Source organism: Colius striatus, chromosome 13 (genome assembly GCF_028858725.1).
Source record: "Colius striatus isolate bColStr4 chromosome 13, bColStr4.1.hap1, whole genome shotgun sequence".
NCBI lineage: Eukaryota > Metazoa > Chordata > Aves > Coliiformes > Coliidae > Colius > Colius striatus.
The window spans coordinates 22,277,821-22,302,784 of record NC_084771.1 but is presented as its reverse complement, the minus strand read 5'-3'; the positions used below and the strand labels follow the sequence as shown (position 1 = coordinate 22,302,784).

At 43.9% G+C, this 24,964-nt stretch overlaps 1 protein-coding gene across 4 annotated transcripts in view; it reads left to right on the top strand.

Moving 5' to 3' along the window:
• Positions 1-24,964, top strand: part of LOC104549922 (mitogen-activated protein kinase kinase kinase kinase 4) — a 101,317-nt gene that overhangs the window by 53,421 nt on the left and 22,932 nt on the right. For 3 of the 4 annotated variants that reach the window (XR_009819696.1, XM_062007010.1, XM_062007007.1), the window contains exons 13-21: positions 343-507; positions 1,258-1,416; positions 4,813-4,965; positions 11,449-11,580; positions 12,375-12,442; positions 14,120-14,235; positions 17,086-17,180; positions 19,012-19,136; positions 22,661-22,754. Coding sequence is in view for 3 of the 4 variants with exons in the window: in XM_062007010.1 (XP_061862994.1) it covers positions 343-507; positions 1,258-1,416; positions 4,813-4,965; positions 11,449-11,580; positions 12,375-12,442; positions 14,120-14,235; positions 17,086-17,180; positions 19,012-19,136; positions 22,661-22,754 (1,107 nt within the window). In the remaining variant the exon portion in view is untranslated. The remainder of the gene's footprint in view (positions 1-342; positions 508-1,257; positions 1,417-4,812; positions 4,966-11,448; positions 11,581-12,374; positions 12,443-14,119; positions 14,236-17,085; positions 17,181-19,011; positions 19,137-22,660; positions 22,755-24,964) is intronic. The other variant, XM_062007009.1, reaches the window with a different exon arrangement.

Here is a 24,964-nt window from a genome sequence, read left to right as displayed (position 1 = left end):
GAAGCACAGCACTGCCCCAGCAAAAAGAGAGATCTCTGGAAAAACCCTTCCTTCTTACAATAACGGGGAGACATTTGTCATTAGATTAGCTGCCAGCCACCACAGACATCTCACATGCCTGCTTAAATGAACAGCCAGTCCGCCCTTGGCTGCCAAAAGGGCAAAGGTTTCACTTCAGGTTTGGCAGTTGTGGTGGCAGCTTGTGGTATGTATCAGGCAACCCCTGTTAGTGACTGCTTAGCAGGAAACTAGGCCTTGTGATTAATGAACACTGGCATAAGTGATTGACGGGTACCAAAAGTAAAGTAAAACAAGCAATGTCATTCCCTGGCTCTCTTCTAGCATCAGAGGCGAGAGCTGGAGCTACGAAGGCAGCAGGAGTGTGAGCAGAGGTGGCCAGAGGCTAAGGCTGTTCAGAGGAAAGAGGAGAGGTGTAAAGAAGACAAAAGGTCTGTGGAAGATGAAGGGTTCATAGTAGATGGACAGAGGAAATTGGAAAAGAAGCAGGTATGAGAAGAGTGTTTACTGATTCCCAGCTCCCTGTTCCTGTAGCTGATGTCTTTCTCAGTTCCCTGAGGGTGTTCCCATCCTCTGAGTCACAGACCAGAGAGGGGTTTTTTTTAATGCATTCACTGCCTCTTATTCTCAGATTCAGCCTTCTTTCCAGTTAACTTATGTGCTAATGAGTCATCCTCCTTATCTACAGCAATGATGCTGCCTCTCCCACTTCTGCCTCTGCTGTTTCTCCCTGCTGAAATAGTCTTCAGTCACTTCAGTCTGATTTAAAATATCTTTACCCAGAAAACTTCCAGTATCAACTCAATCTAAGCTTAAATCTGCACTTTCTATAAGTCCAGTAACCAGGACTGTTCCTTCTTCACAAGTAAAAATCGAGCAGATGTTAGTTTTAAAACTGAAATCTCATTGTCAAGTCTGGCGCCTTGGCCACGAAGTTTTTCTAGTGTTTCAGCAGCAAATGATTTTGTAATCAAACAGAGGCATGGAGTGCTTGATTAAAGCCCTCTGGTTTTAGGAAAAGTAGAAAGAAAAAATACTATTTTCTGACATGCTGTCTCAAAAGCCAAACACAGAGTGTTTGAGGCCACTTTCTGCTTCCTATTGCTCGGGTTGTGGCTCTTCTGTCAGCCCTGTTGGAATTGTGCTTGCTTTGTTCTTTGAAAAGCCAGTATCCCCAGCAGGCAGCTTGGTTGTTTTCTAAGGCATTGTTCTTTCTGAGGTTCATCACTCTGCTTTCAGAAGGTAGAAGATGTGCAGCACACCAGGAAGATGCATCGAACTCTCCCCAAAGATCAGACACAGCTGCTGTCTCTCCAGCACGACCACAGGCAGAGGAAGGAGCTGTCCAAAAGCTCAAATTCAGCAGCGCATCCTCTGGCAAACAGCACAAGCAAAGAGGTACTGTCTTGGCCAGTGTAGCACTTGGGAGCTTGGCAGTTTATGATGCTGTGATAATGCTGAAGGACAGGCTGATCTTTCGAACTTAGATTTGGAGGTTAGTCTGTGTGTTACTGCACACAGACTGCAGTAAAGCCTGTGGTTTCTGTTGAGAATAAGGGAAAGGAAAGGTTGCTCTGTTACCTCTACTCAAGGCGAGAAGGGTTTGACTGGTGAATGGGCAATCAAGGTCCTTCTGGTCAGCCAGCTGTCATTGCCTTGTCTGCCAAAGAGGAATGAATTAAGGTAGGATCACCTGAGGTTTAACAGATGTCTTTGCCTGATTTTAGAGTTCACAAAATTGACCCAGACACAGAAGGCACCATGCCACAGATCTATGTGCCTCAGTCTCAGACTGTGATGCCTTCTCTTGTTCTTTGTCTCTGAGGATTTTAGGTAGATAAGATTTGATGGGTAAGGGTGTTCACATATGTTCCTTGATTAAGAGCTGTAATGCATTTCACTCTTTTGTTGACTCTGGAAGTACTTCTGCCCACCAACTTGTCATCATATTGTGAAAAGCTACGGGTGCATTTCACATGTCATCATTGCTAGCCCACTTATTTTTCTTATTGATAAAGTCCCATCTCGTGAGCCCAGTTCTACAGCTGGTGTTTCTTGTTGTGTTACAAAAGTCTGGGTCAATGGCAAAAATCTCAGCAGCTCACAGGTGCCTTCTCTGGTAGCTGTGTCTAAGCACAATAGTGGATGTGATGGTCTCTGCATTCATGGCAAAACATCTTCCCAAAATACCCAAGCAAAAGCATGAGGAGAGCTCATGCACATGTGTGTAGGAGGCACTGCTGCTTATCTTTGCTGCAGTCTTTAAGCAAGTTCCCTTTTTGTCACCTCTTCATGTGTGTGCATGTGTGGGCATGATGCAACTGGTTCCCGTAGCTGAAATCTTCTGTGTTGATTAACAGTTAAATGAAACTTCTAAGATTGCTGAAATGATGAATTTTAATAACTTGATAGAGTCTGCAGCCAGCTAAGCAGCAATGTGAAACCAGGAAAACAGCAGATATTAAGCTCCTTGTTAGATTAGCAGTTTGTCAAAACAAGAGAATAATTATGTTTGAAATACAACTTAACTGTCAAAAACCTAATCTGAATGAACTCCTGAAGTTCGTTTTCATTTGGCAGTGGAGGGCTGGGTCTTACAGCAGCTGGGGAGCAGGCTGGATGTGGACAGAGAAGTAAGCTGCTTTTGCTAAACACACATCGTCAAATCAATAGCAATGCTTTGCCTCTGCTGGGCTTCTGACAAGTAGGGAGAAAAGCCAACTCAGTTAATTTAACTTTCTTTTCTACTTCTTTGTAGTCAGAAGTCACAAGAACCGTACAACATCTGTTTCAAGGCTCATCTCTGGTTTTGACGTGTGTTTTGGAAATGACCCCTTTGTAGCAGAATGAAGTACATTATGGAATTCAGTGTGCAGCTACTGATAGCTTTTAATTTAGTGGCAAAATAAGGTATCATTAGTTGCAGATAAATTGCTGCCTGACTTCCAGGTTCACAGCATGAGGCTCTTGTTACAGCCACCATAATATACTCTAGTTTAAATAAATAATGTTGTAAAATAATTTGTCCTTAATCTTGGAACCTCTTGAAAATCACAGATCCTTCCACTACAGTTACTAATTAAGTGGTACACAGCTCCATGTCTTGGTGAAGTTTGAGACTTCATAATTATGTCAGCAGTTAGATTAAAGCATTTTTTAATTGTGAATGAAATTTAGACTGTTTCTAACAGCGATAACTCGGTGAATTTTATCTTCACGGTATTGATGTCTTTCACAGTTTATTAGCCAAAGAGATGTTAGTTTTTCCCTTGGGAGAGATCTACAGAGAAACAGAGATAGCCTGCTCAAGAGTGGGTTTGTTTGCATGATTTTTAGGGTTCTGTGGCATTTGCAAGACCAATTATTGATATCCAAAAACTCACTAGAATTATTGTTACATTGATGTATTAAAATTGGGTAAACAAAAAACACTGAAGCCCACCAAAGCCTCAAGTTTAATGCTGGGGGCCACTGACCCTTTCTTGGGAGTTCCTTGGCTTTGCTGTTACACTCATCCTGTTGCAGGCAGGTCAGGGTGAGTTTCCCCTAGTCTGTTCAGATGTGACCTCACTCTGTGCTGTATCTGGTCCTCCTGGCACTGGAGCTCAGGGACTCCTAGCTTGGGATTAATGCTGTGCTAGTTCAGTGCCTGTGGGGGCTGGTGGCGGTTCTGGGAGCCCAAAGTGTCAACTGCCTCATTTTACATCTGAATCATAATATATTGCATGCAATCACCCCTTGGGCTCAGGAGTAGTGGGTAAATCATCATACCTAACTTTTACCTTTTCTTTACTGCCTATGGTAAAATTTGCCTTTCATTATTAGGAATTTCAAGGAATGAAAGTCTGGCCTCAGGAGTAGTATAACAATCAGGTTCACTGGGGCTAGAATTTCATAGTATCTGGCTGTGCTTCCTGGCTTTAACAAGGGTTTGGTGTTTGGTGGTTTTTTTTGGGGGGGAGGGGGAGTTATGTGTTCTTTTTGCTTCCCCAGTCTCCTCAGCAGTTTCCTAGACTGTGTTAAGAATCTACTTACCTTCCTGACATAGGCACAAACAGTCAGATATGGTGAGAGATACCATTAAGAGTGCCCACCCAGACAGATGTTTTTACATGCAGACAGGGTGTTCTTATGACATCAATCTCTACTTTACTGTGTAGAGCTGTTTCTGGGATGCTGAATGGATGTATACACTGAAGATTTACACTAGAGAATGGGAGTTAGCCGTGTTGAATGAAGCTAGAAAGAGTAATGAGGTCAAAAGTGTAGCATAAAGATTTTTGTAATGAGAAATGCCCTGAGGAAAAGAAATACCTTTATTTCTTCTAGATTCATGTCCCTCAGTCAGTTACATTCATACATAACTCAGATGTTAGTGTAAGTACCAAAATATAGTGTTAAAAGTGTTAAAGTAGAAAGCAAGATGCAGTGATGTCTGTGTCCTAGAAGGGTAATAAATGCACAGCAAAACAGGCTGTATGTTGTCAAAGACAAGTAAATACAGACAGATGATTCCTCCCAGCTAAAATCCCAGCCTGCAGCAAATGGGATGCCCTAGAAGGCAGCAGATGGCAACACAGGCCCTTTTCCTTGCTGCAGTTTAGAGACTTGATGGAAAAGGAAGGGTTCCAATTGGAGAGGCAATAAATAATGGTTCTTATTGTGCCAGGGCTGACCTCTCCCCAGTCAAGAGGTCCATCAGAGTCAATGTGCACTGTGCTGCTATTGGAGAACATCCAGGCTGCAAAGCTTGAGGCTCAATGTACAATGTAATTCTGCTTTTTTCCTTCTCAGGCTGAGGATCAAAACCAGAAAAGTGGCAGCATCCAGCCTTGCTTGCAGTGGTCAGCAGTGCTGGGGCACGAAGCCGTGCCACATGCCAGGATGGGATCTGGCAGCAGTTCCAGCCCCTGCACCCCTGCGCCCCAGAGAGCCGTGTTGGTACAGGTACGGTACTGCGGCCCTGCGCCGGGGGGAAGGCGTAGCTGGTTCCTCAGCACAGCTGGTTCCTCAGCACAGCTGGTTCCTCAGCACAGCAGCCATTCCCTTTGCTCCTGGCACACATGACAGAGGCCTGTGCAAACCAGCTCAGAGTTCTATGTGGAACTGTACTTAGGCATTGGAGATGAGGGTTAGATAACAGTTGTTTTTATGTGCTTCATGCCTGATTGCTGATTCCATGATAGTCCTCTTAGGTGTTTCACAGAAAGCCTGAATGACTGTGCTGTTGCAGTCCCTGGATGATGTATTATTTATGTGGTGCCATAAACATATGTGACGCTTTACAAAATTGGTCCAAAGCCATATTTTCTTTTATCCCTGAAGACCGTATAAAGAAGTAAGATTTTTGTTATGAAATTATCTAGAAGTAGATGGAAATGCAATAGGGACCAATGCAGAGTCAGATTTTGCCTGTGGATATAGCCTGAAAGGTCTGTGACTGGAAAAAAATCAGTATTAGAGAGAGAAGTGATACCTAAATAGCACAGTGTACAGTGAAAACACTCTGATAAAGTTCTGCATTGGAATCCTTCTCTCAAAACATTTTAGTTCTTGCTATTTTACTGGTTCTGGTAGAGGCGATTCAGGGTTCTCACAGTGTGCCAAAACCTTGGCTTGCTTTCAACAGCCTGCTGTTTCACAGTGTAGGAAATAAGTAGCTTAGGCTGCAGTTACTTCTTTTCTCTAGTCTGTTGTGAAGGGACTGTTGAGAGTGTGTCAGCAAAAGAAAAAAAGGGGAGCAAGTAGAAATAGAATAAACTACTGGAGGTGTTGAGCATAGCTCATTTAAGATGGAAATCTCCACTTGCTTTGAAAACATGCAGTGACAGGAATAATCTTATTGGCTTTATAGTTCCCCGTGGCACTGAAGTTGTGCATTCATTCAACCGCCCAGTGAGGACGTTCTTGGCAGTTCTTAGTTCGTTCAGGGCTCCTGGATGGATGGATGTACAGCTTCTAATCCATCCCTCCAGTGGTTTCAATGGGATTTAGGTCGTTGTATCCATAGCAGAGTGGCATTCAAGTCAGGCTTAGGTGGTGTTTGTGTGCTGTCGTGGCATCTCATAGTCTCTCTTTCCTGTGCATTGGATATTGGAGTCAAAGGAGGAAGATCAGACATCAGCAGAGGTGATTAGTTTCAGCTCAGGTGCTTTCTGAGCATGTCATGCTGCCTCACCACTGAGCCCTAGTAGGTCTGCCTACTTTGAGGCAACCTGCGATTACAGTTTAGTACTATGAGGTTAGATTATATTATCCCAAGCTTTTCTTAAGCTCATTGCTGAACATTGAAGTCTTGTTTGGCATTAATTTCTGGTGAACATCCTGCATGAAAGGCCATAGAATCACAGAATGGTTTGGTTTGTTCCCAGGGGATCCCAATGACTAACTTCTTGAAGAGCTGGAAGTTTGCTTTCCTAAAATTCAGGTCCAGACTTTGCTCCTCACTTGACCCATGTCCCTCAGGACTATGAACTCCACCAGTGAGTGGTCACTGCAGCCCAGGCTGTCTCCAGTATAGATGATACTGATTAGCTCACTTGTGTTGGTGACCAGCAGGTTCAGTATCATATCTGCACTGGTAGGGCTGTCTATTACCTGGCTTAAGAAGTTATCCTCTGTGCACTCCAGGAGTCTCCTGGATTCTCTACAGCTCACTGTGCTACTTCTCAACAGATGTGGTTGAAGTCTTCCAGCAGAAAATGATAAAGCCTTAAAAAGCCAGTTATGGAAGCGCTTTACAAGTCATGCCCTCGTTAAGAGCTCCGTATTCAAGCCCAGCAAGTCCAGAGTCAGCCCTCCTCATAGCACCATTCTCATGTTCTGCTCTTTTCTCAGCCTGTGGCTCTCAAAGCACTCCATAGCTCCCTGTTCCAAGAGCCAGGGTCCTTGTGGATCAGGCTCCCTGGCTCATCTCTCTCCTGCTTCTGTTTATGCCGCAGAGCAGGTCTGTGGGAGGCAGATAGTAACTCGCTGTGCCTTTCATGTTCAGGCTGCTTTTTGGTGTTGGTGGAAAAACATAGACAAGTGTTAGAAAAGTGCCATTTCATCCAATGGCTTTTGCCTGGGAAAACATTTGTGTGCCTTCTCAGATGGTGTTTTCCAGGGCCTGCTTGTCATTTGAAGTCACAAGTATTGTAACTGAGCTGATGGCCTGGATTGTAGCATCAAATGACTGGAGAGCTGTTGCAAGATCTGCAAGGACAGTTGTATCTTGGTCTTAAGTAGAGGCTGGTAGCTTCCTTGGGGCAAATATTTCAGCCATGCAGTAGAAGTGAGAGAGTCCACAGTTTATTGCAGGACAATTGGGAATCTGCAGCAGCACAATGGTTGTACAGAGAATGGTCTGGCCCTATTAAAATGCCACTCCTGGGATGAAAGGAGCTACCTTCTAGGCTGGCTGCAACACCTAGGACAAGTCACTGCATTCATTTGCACCAACTTGGGGCTTCCCTGTTTGGTACTACCCTTCCCAGCTGCCAAGGGGAGGGCTGAGGGCTGAAGCAGTATTTACCAATCTCTTTCACGTTTTTTGATGGAAGCTACACTGTAAAAATTTATGCTGTTTAAAGTGATGGTGTTACTTCAGGATAATAGCAGCAAATCATACACAGTTGTTACTGTGTGATTCCACTCCCTGCTGGTAACTGTCCCGTTACCCACTCAACGAGTCCGTGCTCCAGCTGATAGAGGCTGTGTGGACATGGAGAAACCCATCTGTGTTCTTACCCCGCTGTGTTAGCGTGGGGAGCTGATGAACTTCAAAGGGTAATTTATAAATCCTCTGAAGGGTTGTGCTTTGTTTTGCTGCTTGGCAGCAGCTGTTGATACTAATAGCAGCATGTTTGGATATGCTGCCTGTGCTAACTGTATGAACTGTTAAAGCAGTGTGAGTGATGGGCCAGTTAGTCGCCTGGAGATTAAAAGATTCACAGCAATACACTTGTGAAGTTCAATACGTGGGTGCCTTGTTGATTTAAGGTAAAAGTGAGCTGCAGAGTTAAAATGAAAGCTGAGTTCATCACAGATGTCTGAGCTGAAGAACTTCAAGCCAGGTTTGTCAGAGAGGAGTCATCTGTCATCACTGCTGTGCTCAAACAAAAATGACTTCTTATTTTAAACTATTGTGTTGCATGAGATGTTGTGGCACATCCCAGTTACCCAAGTCTGTCTCAGAATTATTTCACTGGACATCTTAATGCGGCCCCTGAGATGCAGGAAGCGTTATTCCTCAGTCTTTTAGCCTATCTATCTGGTAAGGAAATGTGGGCTATTACCAGATCAGAAGGTACCATTTTCACCTATTTTGTACCTGTTTTGTGTTTGCTGCAGTGAGGTGGCAGATCTCTCTCTCTGGTTGTGGTTCATAGACTCATGGAATGGTAGGGGTTGGATTGTGAAGGATGAGGTGTTCTGGGCTACCTGCAGAATTTCAGACACTTCTTGAACAGTATCACTGAGTGTTTCTCTGCCCAGCGTCTCCTGCCGCCTGACCAATGAAGGGATTTAGCTCACATTTGAATTGAGCTCCATTTTTTATATTGTCTCTGGTTTTCTTGTCAGATTTGCTAGTGACACCTCCTTTATTGTCTGGAGTAATGTTGCTGAAGCAGAACAAGAAAGCTAATAGTATTAGAACAACTAACTCTGTATTAGGTCATAGATTGTCCCACAGTGACACTTACTTATCCCACTTGTAGATTCAGTTCAAACTAGTAACTTAGTCAACCTCCAGAAAGTAGTGCAGTCTGTCTTTTAACATTTTTAAACTAAGTCTAGCAATCAGTCTTCTGTACTATGTCACCTCATGTTAGAATTTCAGGCACCAAAGTGTCCTTTTCCTTAGCTCTGCAGGGTGAGTCTTTGTGCTTTGAAGACACAGAAGGTAACGCTCTACCGGTGCTTTCTCTGCGTGAGAGGAGCTGCTGTTCTTTCAATATTAATTGTAATAAAAACAATTTAAGGCTCAGGTCTCAGTAGTTTAGAATCATTGCTAGGTTTGGGTTTGGGTTTTTGGGTGAGGTGTATTTTCCCCCATACAAGTCATTTTATCTGTCAAACTTAAGGAGAGTATCAAAAACTATGATTTGGGGAGTTATCTGAGGCATTTTTGGCTTGTTGTGGAATTGCAAGGTCTTGTAGGTCTTACAGAAATCGTCCCAAAAGCGAGCATCACTTCTTGGCTTTACCTGGAACCAATGCACTGATCTTTCTCTGCCCAAAGTAGATATATGGGTACCGTCTGCAGAGTTTGGATTCACACTGTCACATCACGATTTAGCAAAATCATCCATGCTTTTAAGCACAAATAGTTTTCTGGTAGTCTGCAAGACTGAAAAGCTGGAATTTGGGAAGAAATGTGAGTACCTTGTTGAAAAAGTGACAAGAAAAAAAGTCTCCCTGTACTCTGATAATAATATACTTGCTATAAAACCCATTTCTGTACACCTGATGAATCGTTTCAGGGGAACACTTTCCTGTTGAAATAATTCTGGTTAACTAAAAACTATTATTAGTGACAATCATGCTGGACAGAAAAGTAATTTTGCCAAAATGAAAGGACGTGGATTATGAGATGTTAGAACTGCTGAAAAAGCTTTTTTCCTGTAAAGAGACTCAACAGTACATAAAGTCCCAAAAAGGCAGAAAAAGCACCTGAATATTTAACTAGATGAACTTCTCAGGACCGTGTCTTGACAGCTGGCTTTGCCATGCTGGTCTAGGAGGTTGTGATGGGCTGCTGGAGTGTATATTTGGCGTCTTAAACTAGTTATAGAATTACTATCCATCAATATTTCAGTGGTTTTGAACATTGTTCCCGTGAAATAATTAGTCTTGCAGAGTTAGAGGGAGTTCATGGCCCTATTATATTATTGAAAAGCTGTGTGGAATTCTCAATTACTGTAATTTACTTTTTGAGACTGGGAAAGTGAAGAGTTTTATGAAAGTGGGCTGATAAATCAATCAAATATTTGTCTGAGTCCTTCTTTGGGGAAACTGAACTGCAACTGCTTCTGATCTGAGTTGCAGGAATTTAAGACACAAGTGTTTCAACTTTTGAGTCAGAACTTGCCATCCTGTTTGTTAGGCCTGCATGTGGGTGGGGATACTGGTCTTGCTGTGCACTTGAGAAAGAGATGCCTCCCAGCAGAGGTGTGTTGGTGTGCCAGGTCACAGGCTTCCTTCCCGGCATGGAAGGACAGCAGCCCGCGGTGCTTCTGATGGCTGCCGGTGTCTCTGGAGAGTCCCAGTCTTGCTCTGCACGGGAGGTCTGACGAGACAAAGCACAAAGTGGTACAGCTTCAGGCATTGCTCTGATATTTTTTATTCTATTTCTGTAACATCAGATGGGTTCTAGCATAGCAATCCCTCCAAATGGGCCCAGCTTACAATGCTTCCATGTGTTCTGTCTCAGTCTTGTGTCCAAAAGCATTTCTCATTTCAGGGAGGATGAGCACATTCAGCTGACAGCTTTAGCTTTCTGCCTTTCTTCCCTTTTGGGAGATGACAGTATAATAGATCATTACTGTGTAGAATTTAAGGGACCTTTCTTTTTTCTTTCCCTCTTTTAAATACAGAAACAATTGGAGAATCAAATGTTGAGTGTTTTAGCTTGAGTTCTACACTACTTACTTCTCTTGGAATTAAGGCTTTATAAGGAAGTGATTCAACCTTTTCCTGTCCCCCCTCACCATGACACAGGGCGTTTGCTATCCTAATGCTCTAATGTGGTACCCTTGAAGATATCTTTCAAACACAGGTGGCCACCTAAACATGGGAGCACCTAAACATGACTACCCATGAGGATGTGTATTCTGAGCATAGTTCCTTGTTTCTTTCTTCCTGCATTCTCAAAGTTGATTTTCTTTTCAAGTAGTTGAAAAGCCTGTTACAAGGAGGGTCAGGGCACTGTCATAACCACGGGAGAGTGGAAAGCACTGCGAGCTGGCAGTTTGTCTCCATTGATTCTAGGTTGATGGTGGACTTGCAGAGACTAGTTTGGAAGTCAGCTTATAACTTAGGGGAGGTGCATTCCCCCAGTGATTATACTATGTAAATTCTGAAATTGGTCATTGGTCAGGTTTTAGTGAAATGTACTTACTCAACAGTAATTTTTGCATCATGCAATTAAGAAGTTTGCTGTGCCATTAGCTTCTCCACAGATCTGAGAAGCAGCAGCATATGTACAGGATAGATGTTTTTACTGTTTCCTTTTGTTGTACCATTTGCCTTGAAATATTGGTGCTTAACATACTGTAAATTAGTAACTTCCCAGAGAAAAAGGAGAGTAGGGCTGAACCCAAACACAGTGCTCCTTGTACATTTACTAAAAATCTGATCTCCCAAACAGAACCATTGATATCTGTTGGGACTGGGACCTGTTACATGGGCAGGGAAGTACAATTCAACGTGTATTTCATTTGTTTCAAGTGTGAAAATTTCTGGGCTAGTAAGGAAGTGTGCCACGGCAGTTCACTGTCAGATATGGTGACGACCCCGCTCAGCCCCGTGCAGGATGATGTGTTCTGGAGTGTGAGTCAAAACGAAGAACAACCCCCAAAGGTATGTGAATCTCAGGGTGTTTGGTGCTGCTGGGGGTTAATGGCACTCTGTGTGGTTCCCCTGCACTGCGTAGCATCTGTCTCCTGGACTAATGAAACTCCACAACAATCTCATTGCTTGTTACATCAACTGGATCTCATGATCTAGAAAGAAGAGATGAATTTATCAGCAGGTCCATGTTAGGAGTTTCTGTATATAATATCTGTGGGATCTGCAAATGCAGATACACTTCTTTTGCCAGGCCAAATATCTGTAGCTGCCTTTTCTCTGAACAATCTGTGTTGTTGCAGAAAAGCTCATTAGTTTGTGTAATTCGGGTGATGGTGCAAGTCTCTTTTTAACAGAATCTCTAAGAACAAGTAAGAGAGTATTTGTGCAGGGATGTGTGTGTGCGTGCCTGTATGTATTTGTTTTATTGCTTTGCAGTTGAGGAGTGTCTCTCTTCTCCCAGCCCTTTGGTAGTGACATAAGGTAATTCACCACCTAGGGAAAATTGCATTAAGGGACTGCAGATGCATTTCCCTGTCTGCTTTAAACATTGAACAAGAATAATGCTGACTCTAAAGAGAGGTGCAAACCTCTTGCAGTTTACACAGGCTTGGAGCAAATTGAAAGCACCTGCTGCTGACTTGCAGCTTCCAGTGTTGATATCATGGGACACCACTCCAAAGGTTTCACTTTTATTCCTTTATGTTAGTTACTCTTATTTTTGCAGATACAGGGCAGGAATTAGTTTTATTGACTGAGTCTAAAATATCAGTAGCAACCTTAAACTGTTTGATTGAATCCTTAAGGTTCCAGAGAGGACAACCTCTAAATTTTACAGCAGGGATCATCCTGGCCATTCAAGATGCCTTTCAAGGTAAGCTCCTTATGCCTATACTAAATGCTGATTTGTTGTCAATAAGAAAAGTAAAGCCCGTTTGTTAAAAACAGCAGTAACAGCAGAACAGCCATGGATTCATACCTCCTGTAATAGCAGTTACAATTGTTTTGGGGTTTGAGTCAGTTTGGCTATGGAAGTAACTAGCAAAACTTGCCTATCTTAAACCCAAAGGAAGTGTATAAAGCCAGCTTCCTTCTAATGGTTGACATAACTGATTTAAAGAGGAACAAGGTTGTTGTAGATCTCCTCATTTCCATGCAAGGTAGCTCTCTGTTCTGCTGGAAAGCAGGGCTTTTAATACCAATGGCTTGTTCCTTCTTTAGTAATTCCTGCAATGAGTTGTTTCATTTGGTCCAGCATGTTTGGCATGCCTGAGTGGGTTGCATGCAAATTGTGTGTCCATTTCCCAGCCACCCAGCAGCGTGTTGGACGGTCAGTTAACTGCTTGTGATTCGGTGATGCCTTACAGTGCCTTCAGAGTAGAGTAAGTGGCTGCTGAAGGTTCAGGTTACTCGAGATCCTAGCCTGTTGATACTGATGTTGACAGATGGGAGTGGTGTTGGTCAGAGCTGTCTGGGTGCTCTTGAAGATGCTCCACATTAGCACTATTGTCATTGGTTTCAAAGGGGAGTCAGGTGCCTGGATGCTTTGGCTAGTGGGCATCTGGCCCCAGCCCCCTTTACAAGTACTTACAGCTGATGAAGCTTGTGCCTGTAGCTTTGTTTGGTCTATCAACAGCTTGAACAGGCTGTAGATTTTAACTGTTTTGGCAGCCTGCCCTTAAGGCTACTATGCTTCTTTTCATATCCCAGAATGACAGAATGGTCAGGGTTGGAAGGGACCTTTAGAGCTCACCCAGACCAAAATCCTGCTAAAGCAGGTTCACCTCAATCAGGGGGCACAGGAACATGTCCAGATGGGTTTGGAAACCTACAGCAGTAAAGGGTATCTCCCAGTGGATATATAATGCTATGAGAAGCTGGGGTTGGAGAGATTTGAAAGGGAAGCAGATTTAGCTGACATAACAGAATAATGTGCAGTACTTCTGATGAGCCAGAGTCAGAAACATCATCTGAAATCACTTTCAAGTGAAGTCAAGCTGTAAATGTTCCCTATTTAGGAATCACAGGAGGCAGGGCAGAAGAGGAATATGTGAGTAAACCACAGTGTTACAAGCAAGTGGCTTCTGAGCCCTGGCTTTCTCAATGAACCATTCTTTTACTTTACAAACTCAGCAGCTTATTTTATTGTCCATTATGTTTCTCCAATGATAAATAGGTGCTTGTGTATCTTCTGTGAGGGCACTGGAGCAGGTTTCATTATTTGTAAAAGCCATGAGATTTTGGAATCTGGAGTGACACTGATCTGAAGAAGCCAAGGGAGAAGTACCCACAGTAGGATATTTTGTAGTCACTTGGGAACCTCAGTAATCTCCCAGAATAACTGCCCAGAGGAAGCTGTCACTCTGTCATCTTTTCCCACTGCTGGGTGACCCTGCTTGGAGCAGCACTGAATATCATTTTTTTAGTTTACCCAGGAGTATTATATCATAGAGCAGCAACAGGGAACTCAATCCAGTGGCCTAGGAGGTATGTTCCAATCTGTGTTCCTGTATGCAAGATAGTCTCATCTGCTTTTTGTCTTTGTGTTTAGTAACACTCATCAGTCATCCCCCGGGGGACATGCTCTGAAGCTAAACAGCAGCAGCAGCACTCCGGGCAGCAAGCAGTGGGAGATGGGATCTCATCAGAGCAGCCAGTCAGCCTCAGGTGATTCTGAACTCAAAGGTTCATCAGTTAAAATGCACAAAATTCCTGTCACATGAAAAGAGTTTCTGCAGGGCATCAAGTGCTGCATTGCAAATGGGATCTACTTTAACGATGTCTTCTGGTGATAGGCTCTGAAAGCCCTCTGGATTTTATGGTTCCATGTTCCCAAAATACAAACACTTCCTCTTTTGAGTCAAAAAGGGACTGTGAACACATTTCCATAGAGAAAATTTGAATTGCTTCGAGTAAGGATTGAAAAAAATCGGTTCTGTTGCACTGAAACTCAGCAGAGCCACCATTAGACACACATGTAAGTCAATGCTAGTGTTCACCCACTGGCGTTTTCTGCATAACCATGTGCTGCCTTTTTGCGTTGCCCACCGGTGAGATGGTGCAGATGGGCAGTTGCTGTGCACCAGTGTTTCTGCACTCTAATAATGTGGTGGATGAAAGGAATGTAAGACTGTGCAGCACCTTATGAAACGTTCCTCCAATATTCTTTTATTTACAAAAAGATAGTGGGACTGAATAAAACAAAAAGGCGAAAGGAGTTAAAAGGTAGAGCTAGCCCCATCCGACTTAAGCCAAGTGCTGCTCTAGGTTTTCTTGGTGTCACTGGTAGTGGTGTCAGAACACACTGGGCCTGCTTATGGTGTTGCAGGTTTTTTGCAGTGTGTATTCTGGTTCCTCAGACAGGATCTGAGTTTCTGGCAGGTGGGAACGTGGAGCAGAAGCAGACAGCTTTGTTCCTCTATTGTTACTCCTAAGGGTGTTTTGTGTGGGTCAACCATAGGGCAATTTCATGTGTAGCTTCCTGCAAAGCCCTGGTGTGTTGCAACAGTTTGTATCCAGGTTGATGACTAAAGATGGGTGACATGAGGAATAATGCCCAAATTGCAGAAGGGTGGATGCTAAAACTGTTCAGAAACCACACCAGTGAGCTGCTGAGGTCATTGACTTTTAAGCTGAAGCTCGCATTGTTAATTTACAAGCCCTTGATAAATGAAGAACAAATTGCTTATTTATTACAATTACACAGTCAAGACAGTTTTGCTTTCACTAACTATACAGAATTGGAAACTGTTTCAATAGAAATCCAAAACACACTTTAAGCTGCTTGGATTTTGTCTCTCTTTGCTCTCATGTCACTTTGTTTGAACAACGGCATAGAGATCAACAATGTGCAACAGCCCAGCTCAACTTAGCAGTGTCTGTGTGATGTGTAACTCCTGTGCTATTTTGGCATGAGGAAATGAAAACCTCACCAGCAATGGAAAGAATAGAAAACCTCCCTTGTGGTTTAAACTGTTTCCTTGGGTTCTTAAGTGTCATTAAATTACAGCTAGTTCTGGCATATGGTGTTCCAGAAAGAGTTTGTTGTCTTCCCAAACCCACAGGGATAATGAATTGGGCAGGAAAGGGCTATAAATACTTTAAAACTAATACTTCTGCTGAGTTGGTTAGGTACTCATTGACCAATAAGGAATTCTGAATTGCAAAAGCTTTGCAAAGTGCAGGAATACATGAAGCCATTGTGCTAAAACTATCCAAGTTGTCACGTACAAATCCTAATTTGTGTGAGCTTCAATTCTTCTCCCTTAACTTGCAAGGAGTCCTGTTGGCAGCAGTGGGATAGATAGTCCTGGGAGAAATTGCTGAACGAGATAGATGTTTAGATGGTCAGGGGGAGGGCATATCTGCTTTCCCTCTCTTGACTTGTATCAGGAATCATGTGCAGAAGACGGTATCTCTCCAAAGCTGCTTTTGCTTTTCCCAGGCAGCTTTGTGGGCAGTGAGGGCAGGTGTTGAAAGGGAAGATTTGCCAAATTACCTGCAAGCATCCCTCCTGACATGGCACCAGCACATTCAGATGGACTCCAGCCCCTCTAATCTTATTTGCTTGAGTATTCAGTAGGTGAGCAAGCATGGTGGCAAGTGTAGGTCCCCTTGCCACCTGGAAGGGAAGCACAGTGCCGCAGCTTCCTTGCTGCTCCTACCTGACCTTGAGCAGAACATCATGAGGTGCCACCTGACACTGAGTCAGCCCATGGCAGGGACCAGCTCTCACTGCAGAAATGAGGGCTTTTTACCTACTTCCCCACAGTGCAGAGTGGAAGTGGGAGCTGAGAAGTGATGCTGTGTGTTCCCCAAGGGAAGCAGAGACTGGAAGATGGTTCTCCCTGTGCTGCCACAGAAGTGGTGAATCCTTTGCTTCTTTTTGCTTGACCCATGAGTGAAGTTTAGTGCAGCTGTTTGCCCTCAGCCCAGTTGGATTTAAACAATCAGACCCTTTAGGCTGTTTCTGTGAAGGACAAATCTTGGCAGCATGTTTGTTTGCTCTTGAGAATGTACATCAGAGGCCCAGGCTCCTGTCCCTTCTCCCTGACCCATTGTCTGCAATCACATAAAGGTAGTTGGATGGCTCCTTTAGTGCTGGAGATGACCAGCAGCTGCTGGTACAATGATCTGTCTCCCCTCAAGGGGAGGATCAAAGGAAGGGATTAGCATGGCCTCACCCTTTTCCCTTGCAAGCTGCCTTCCAGTCCATGGAGTCATTGCTAGTGTGCAGTTGGGAGTATGTTGCCAAGGTTTTGATCTGTTTGTCTTATTCTTGCAGCACTAGACTGCACCAGTATCAGTTTATAAACGTGATATTGTGGCATCCAGAACTACTGGGAAACAAGAAAAAAATATTTCCCTTTGCAAAAAAAGAGAAAAAAAGAAGTTTGTCAGCAGAGGCTGGTGTCTGGTTTTGGTTGTAACTGTATGTGCTCATCTTACCAGTCTCCTCTGTCACTCTTCTGCACAAGCATTTAAAAAAAAAGCAACTGTTTTGGTTTTTTTTCCCAGGGAATCCAGGACCAGCCAAGGCAGAGAGCACTTTGTCCCAGAACCACTTGCAAATGCATAAGTCTGAAAAAGTTTCTCATCCAGGCCAGATTCCAGTAAGTTCTTTTAAACCCACTGATATTTTGTGTTTGTTCATAGTTTTCATTGAAGGTATGTCTATGCCAACAGCTCCTCTGTTGGTGCGTCAGTTTGCTAATGAGTCCACCTGAGAGGCAGCATGGGGCTGGCTCAAGCTCACTGCAGTGTTAATGTGTCTCATCAGCTTTCAGTCCAGATCTGACTTGTGTCCAGCTCAGGTCATCAGCAAAGAGTTTGGTTTTCCTGAACCTTTCTGATCCTTAGAAAGGAAGAATATGTCTTTTATATTTCAGGAATCATAGAATTGTTCCAGTTGGAGAAGACCTTTAAGATCATCAGGCCCAACCACTCACTTCACACTGCCAAGCCCACCACTAACCCATGTCCTTCAGCATCTCATCTACGTGGCTTTTAAACATCTCCAGGGATGGGGACTCCATCACCTCCTTGGGCAGCCTGGGACAGCACCTAATAACCCTCTCAGGGAAAAGGTTCTTCCTAATCTCCAATCTAAACCTTCCCTGGCACAACTTGAGGTCATTTCCTCTTGTCCTGTCACTCATTAACTGGGAGAAGAGACCCACTCCCACCTCACTACAACCTCCTGTCAGTTGTGGGGAGTGATCATGTTTCCCCTCAGCCTCCTCCAGGCTAAACACCCTCAGTTCCCTCAGCCACTCCCTGTCAGGCTTGTGCTCTAGACCCTTCACCAGCTCCAGTGTCCATCTCTGGACATGCTCCAGCCCCTCAGTGTCCCTGTGGCAGTGAGAGGCTCAGAACTGAACACAGCACTTAAGGTGTGGCCTCATGCAGAAGTCATTGACCAACTGTCATGCAACCCAGAAGTCAAGACCATGCCAGTGGCTTGTGCAGACATCCAGTGTGTAGCTGCCTGCAATACGTGCTACCAGGCTGTGCCACACTCAAGACTGTCCCAGCACTCCATTTGCTGGTGCGCCACTAATGGAAATGATGCTTGCTGCTTCTCTGTCTTATCTACTGAGGCATTTCTTCAGTGGTGTTTGGCAGGAGGGTACGGGGGAGATGCTTATCAGACAGCTGAGCTCACAGTGCTTTGTGCAAGAGCTCATATATGGGCTGCTTGGCATTTTAGAATTCACAGGATGTTTGGCATTTTAAAACTTTCCAGGCAGGTTTGGGTGGCTCCAGGGCAGTCAGAGCAGGCAGCGGAAGACAGCTGCACCTTACCAAAGTCCCGAACTCCTCCTGGCTTGTCAGGGACCAGAGGTTTGAGGAAGACTGTATTTAGGCTGTTGTCAATAGTGTGGGATGCCCATATGTGAGTTCCCATAGGGCTGGGATATCTGTCTGCCCTGTGAATGTGAGCCTTGGCTATGTTGGTATCTTTGCAGCGCAAAGGTTCTTCACACCCAGTCTGTGTAGGCAGCAGCTTGTGCTCAGGCATTGCCCTGCAAAGCTTCGAGGTAGTCCAGCCCTGGACTACCAAAACTCAAGCCAATGTAATCCTTTAGTCATGGTGCAGAGCACTGCTTTTCTTGTGGTGGGAGGAAAAAAGGAAGTACTTCTGAGCTCCTGCAGAGTGCAAAGACTGAATCATAAATGCTTGAGATTGAAAATAACACGCTGACTAAAGTTAGTCACCTTTCCATTTCTAGGAAAATGGAATCTTTGGCTTAGGTCTCTTTCCTGTGGGAGGTGTTTCCCTCTTGTGATGAGCCAATAAAGGATCAGCTTCCTATTAAAGCTTTTATGGTGTGGAAGTGTCAATAAGTACGCTTGCTGGGACAGTAAAGTACTGCTTGTACAGTTTAGCAATGGGCTCTTCCAGGAAAGAAAAAAGAAATCAATTGGGTTTTCTTTATTCAGAGTCCAGGCTCATTTGCCAAGGGGAAAGACAGTGCCAACTCACTCTTAAAAGCAGCAGACTATTCCTCATCAAGTGATGAAGTCAGCAGCAGCAGCAGTGATGAAGATGACATGAACCACACAAGGTTGGCTTTATTACTTTCTTCCTTTTTGTCACACACTCCAAAATACCTGGGAAAAAAAAAAGTTGGCATACATAAATTCCACCTCCCCTTTGAAGTTACTATCAGTCATTTGTGTCAGTTGTAATTAAGCAGTTTAATCACCCTGTAATGAACTCCCAAGGGTAAATGTTTGCTCCATCAGATGTATGCAGTGTAATAAGCTTTGATGACTTGCTGCCCTGGGACGATGAGGATACGTCTCATTTTAACTGAATATCAATAGGTAGTGCTTTTACAGGGATTAGTTCACATTGATCTATGTTTAAATGGCTTTTTTTTGAAAGAAAAGGAGAGGGAGAGAAAATTATACACCGTCATGCCAAGTACAGGTTCCGGTGAGAAATGCAAGGCAAACGTGACCCTGGTATTCAGATTAGTCTGCTACCTCCTGGACAAGTAATTGCCACTGAGCAGCTGAATCCTTCCCCAGGGCTGTTTATCAAGAGGAGGACAGTGTAATCAGGATTTAGTTTTGCAAAATTCACAATATGTTTAATGGTGTTGCAGTGCACAATTGCTGTGGTTGCCAGCTGACGCTGTGGCTTGTAACCGAGCTGATCTCACCTGAAGTGTTTCTCTCTAGCTTTCCAATCCCTAATGTCGATTTTCTGACTGACATCTTGTGGTGTTTTCTCTGTCATGTGAAATGTGTATTCTGCTGAGAAATAATGGAGTGTGAATAGCTTGCCAGTCCAACTGCAGGAGAGGTGGGGATCAGTTGGCCAGCCTTGCTCTTTGGAACAGCAAACGATTCTTTTTCAGTGTTACTGACTGAAACTTGTAGTTTTCATGCAAAGACGCTTCAGTTGAATTCAAGTTCTAGGATTTACTTTGAAGTGCATCACAAGGCCACGGGAGCTTTCTGGGATGGGGCTCTTTGTCTTCTGACATAATTGCACATGTCATTTTGTCAGTCTTCAGGAAGAGATGCACAGATTTGTAGCACTATTGGCAAGCTATTGCCTTGGCCTGGTACCAGTCCTTTCCCCTGTGCTGCTCTGAAGAAGGTAGAGTTTTTGCACCTGCACATGCTCCTGATTTGCATTTCTGAAGCTCATTTTCAAAGCTGAGGGACGATGTTAAAAATCTTGTAGCTTATTTAGTGCACTTGAAAGAGCTGTCACTTCACTGCAATGCCTTCATTTTCTCAGTGCTCCTCTTCCAAACCACCTTATTCTGATCTGTACAAAGCTTTATTCACTCTAGGTCATAGAATTCATCCTAGATCTCAGAAAGACTCTACATAAAAATGCGGATTTGTCCTGTAGCAATGACTTAGCTGTGTAAGTGCTAGATTGCTGTGATCCTTGCATGCTGTAATGATGTGAAGGAGTGGTGTCACTGCCTTTGGAAATCTGCATGTGTTACTTGCATATTCTCTGTGTGTGAGATCCAGCAGTGCTCTAGAGAAGTGGAATTAGGAGGATGATCCCTGGCAGGTTTGCCTTCCTGTGGAACTCCTGTAAAATCAGTAGTATAATCTTGTGTATTTACAAAGCCCCTTCACTGCAGCTGAACATCATTTGTGATAAAAGACAGATTCTGTGGGCAATATGTCCTGATAACTGATGTGTAAATAGCAAAAAGGAGAGTGTTCAAAGTGAAAGCACCAGCCAGCACTGAAACTTTGTGTATTCTGGATAAAGTGAAGGGGCTTGTTTTTCTTGCTGTCTAAAGCATGTGAGTGCAGGATCTGAAGCCCTTGCAGTCTGTAGGGGTGTGTCTGTGTGGGCTTTGGCTGAGACACCTTGGGCCACGATATAGTTGGCTTTTGTAAACAATCTGTTTTCTTGTTCTTGCCTGAGCTGTGGAACAGCTTTTGATGTCCACGCTCCAGTGTTCAGGCAGGTGCCCGGGAGGACTCTGAGCAGCTGTCTTCTACAGTAAAACAACTTGTGGTCTTGTTTTTCTTTTCAATGAGATGACTGAGAACTCTTCCTCACACACACTGGGATTTTGTTTTGAGGAATGCATGTCAGTATATGTGATCCAGCATCTTACCTGCTTGCACAGTGTATCTATTCCACTGATGCTTCTTTCTCCTGCTGTGTTGAGAGTGCTTTCTGTTCCGATGCCTACGGCATTCACAGTCCCCTGTAAAACTGACTTTCCCGGGGCTTGTTTTGTATAGCTCAGTTTTCTCTCTCTGCTCTTTATATGCTGTTCTTAACCAAAATTTGAACAAGATGGGTGCATGGCTAGGAGTTATTTTCTCCCCCTACTAAGTGTGAGGTTGACATCATTTAAGATCAGCTGCTGCTTTCCTGATAAGATCAGGTCCTTGCACTCACTATTGATCTTGCTCCATATCTTAACATTCCTTCTAACTTTAGTATACAAATATATACCTCTTGTGTAGAAGGGGGTTACACACAACCCAAACCTAAAAAATAAACAACAAAAAAAGCCCCAACAACTTCTACTCCTTCACAACCATCTTCAGGCAGTAGCTCTCTCACCAAACCTTTGTTATTTCATTGGGCAACATTTGAAAACCAACTCTCCTGCCAGTTGCCACGTAGCACAGTAGAACCCTTCACATTAGCATCCTGAATCCAGTCAGTTTTGTAATTACTGGAAAGGACACAGAAATGTAATAGACATAAATGGGTTGCAGTAATAAATAGATTAATGACAATCAATCAATAAGGTGAGGTGGAAGTGCACAGAAGCAGGGCCAGAGCCTCGCTGCCAGGTTTGAGGCAGCTTCACTTGCGTGAAAAAGTTTAAAACACAAAGATTCTGCTGATTGTGTAGGAAGCAATAGAATGCTGGAGTGTACCACAGCAGATGCTTGTCTTGCTCGTACTCCTTAGGTATCTCCTTTTGGTGACAGCTGAAGGATACTGGTCTAGGTGGGCTTTTGGCCCCAGCCAGTCCAGCAGCTCTCAAGTTCATCTGTCTCTATATGCATTGGGCAATATTTTCTTGGTACCTAAGGTGAAGATGCTCATGTTTGAGGGACTGATTCACAGTATGAAATTCCAGTGTGACCTGTTCCAGTAGACACTGGCAGAGAGGTCCCTGATACCAGCATATAGAGGAGCAGAGGCTCTCCCTCTTGCAAGTGCAGCTAATTCTCTGCAGAGCAGTGTCTCATAAATGCACCCTGCAGAATAGTGTATGAGGGGAGACAGGAAAAGTTTTAAAGTAGGCACTTCTCAAATGACAGCTTGAGGGACCAGCTCTCACTTGTGTGAGCTATGCAGTGTCTGAAAGAACGATGGGTGAAGTCCAGGGAGATGAAGGGATGCTCTCTGTCGGGGTGGGGAGAGCTTCCTGCTGTGTGCGAGTTATCCTCAGGCTCGAGTCCGTTCAGGCACATCTGCAGACTAATCAGCTTGCTTTTGTCCAAGAACCTTAAAGTGTAAGCAGTGACTGTTAATCATGCTCACTCTTGAACACGGTTATGCGGTGGGTTTTGTTTTTTGGGCTCGCTTTTTTTTCCCTAGTAGTTGTGTTCATTATTTGGAGTTTGTTACCAGGCAACTGCTGAGCGGCAGAGTGGCAGATTTCTCAAGGACGAGAGTACCAGATGGAATTGAACTGAAACCCCAAAGCACTGTCACAGAACAGAAGGTAATTTGACCATTTGTAAGGGGATGGGCACAGTGGAGGGGAGTCAGACTTTTAAGGTGCGTGATAAACGCCGTATCCATTTCTCCTCAGCAGCGTTCTCACTCTCAAGTCATGCTCTGCTATTGCAAATTATAGCTATAAACCTTGAATAAAATGTGTAGTTTCAAGTTTTGTGCTTCCTGTAAAAATGCTTACACTTAGGTACAAAATTGCACTGCTGTATTTGTCCTTGTTATTGACCTGGTAGTAGTTTCTGATGTCAATGTACTTCTTGGAGGCACTGGGCAGGCTGCAAAAAGCAATGCTGTTGGTTATTGTTGGTATGCATTGTTGCTGTCTTTAAACATGTTGACCTTTTTTATTTGAATGTAAAGAGAACTACCTGTTACTACTTAAAATATTATCAGAAGAGAACTTCAGTCTCTTGTACTGGCTTAGCAGAAATACATGTCTTCTCATACATGGTGCTGTGGTGCCTTCCCAGCTGTAGTTTCTAGTAGAGACTTCGAGTCGTTTGGATTTTCCCCTGTGATAAATATTAGTGCCGAAAGAATGAAGACAAACAAAGCAGAACAGTGGTCTTTGTGATCAAAACCAAACAAAAATGGCACGTTAATAAGACTTGCACTCAGTGTCAGAGCACTTCTCACATATTGCTGAGTGTATCTCATTTCACAGATAGGGAAAATAAATTGCTGTGAAACTGGTGTTTTCCCCAGAGCTGTTTATGTGAGCTGTGGCAGGGCTAGGAAGAAAAAGGAGGGATTTTTACCTCTGGTGTTTTTTCTAAGCTTCAGACCAGAGTGGCTTCCTTCCTGACTGCAGAAGGAGACCCGTTTAGCCTTCATCCCATCATCCTCAAGGAGAAAAGACCCTGCTTCACAAAAGGAATTCTAAATGGGGCAAGCCTAGTGTTTTTCCTGTAGCAAAACTAGCCCAGTGCTTAATCTTTCCCCTAATATCTGAGCATTGGAAACAGGCTGCTTGAGAGAAGGAGAAGGATGAGGTCTTTGAGGCTCAGACTGAGAATTAGAGAGAATGGAAAAGAGTAGAGGTCACATTTTGTGGTGGGTTTGGGGAGGACAATGCAGGAGGGGGAACAAGACAGATGAGTGCCACCTCTTCTCACAAATCTGATGCTTTCCAATCCTCTCACTCCTCATGGAGACTCCTACCCATTCCTCTCACCTCTGTTTCACCAGTCACAGCCATCATGGATCTCCATGACTTCTTCCAATAGCTTTTCCCAGCTCATCATCATGAACTGGTTTGAAGTGGTTTGAAGGGTGTACCAAACTGCCCAAGTGGTTCAAATGGGGGTTTGATTCAGGTCAGCTGAATCTGGCTTAAAACTGAGCACAAGAGCCCCATGCTGTCTCGGTTCCCTACACTGACATTTTTTGTTTGGTTTGATTTCTTTATGTCTAAATTGAAATGTAAAATGCTTAGAGCATCACTTTCATTTCTAGTTCATTACTTGGCTTTTTAAAGGCAAATGCCTTTTATTTAGAATTATCTACTCTTGTTTTACCTCCTATTTTGGCCAGCAGTCAAAAAAGCTGATCTGATTTCAGAAGGTTGTTTATCAAAGTCGGTACAACATACAGATTTGCTTTGAATGTGGCCAGCCAGAAGCTGCTCAAGCTTGGTGGTGCTTTTTGCTTCAGTGTAATTCAGGAGGAATTTTCTGATGTAGCACTTGGCTCCTGTCACTCTCTACATTCCACTGCCAGTGAGATCCTGACCCACCACAGCCATGGGTAGATCCCTTTGCACAGCCCTCCCCATCTGGGACACCACTTGCTTTACACATCTTTCTTCCTCTCAAAGCTTCTAGCCATGTATTCCCAGAAACTGACCTCTTCTCAGTATTTTGTGCTGTTGGGGAGAGAGCTTCTGTGGTGCCTCACACCTTCCGTTGTTTACAAGTGTTTCCATGAGGTGGTGGGATCCTGTAAGGAGGTTTGCAGTACCAAACATCATGGCACTGGAAATGTTGATGCTGCTGAGCATCATCATGCTTGAGTAAGATTCTCTAATTCAGTAAAGTGAAAGTAGCAATGAAATGAATGGTAAGGGACTTGGAACTAAATGCAGGTCCTGAACCACCAAGTACCCACCTCTGGCCATGACAGGGAGAGCACAGGTCTGTAACGTTAGGAAAAGGCATTTGGTTTTGTCTCAGATGGCTCTGCGGCTGATGTAACGTA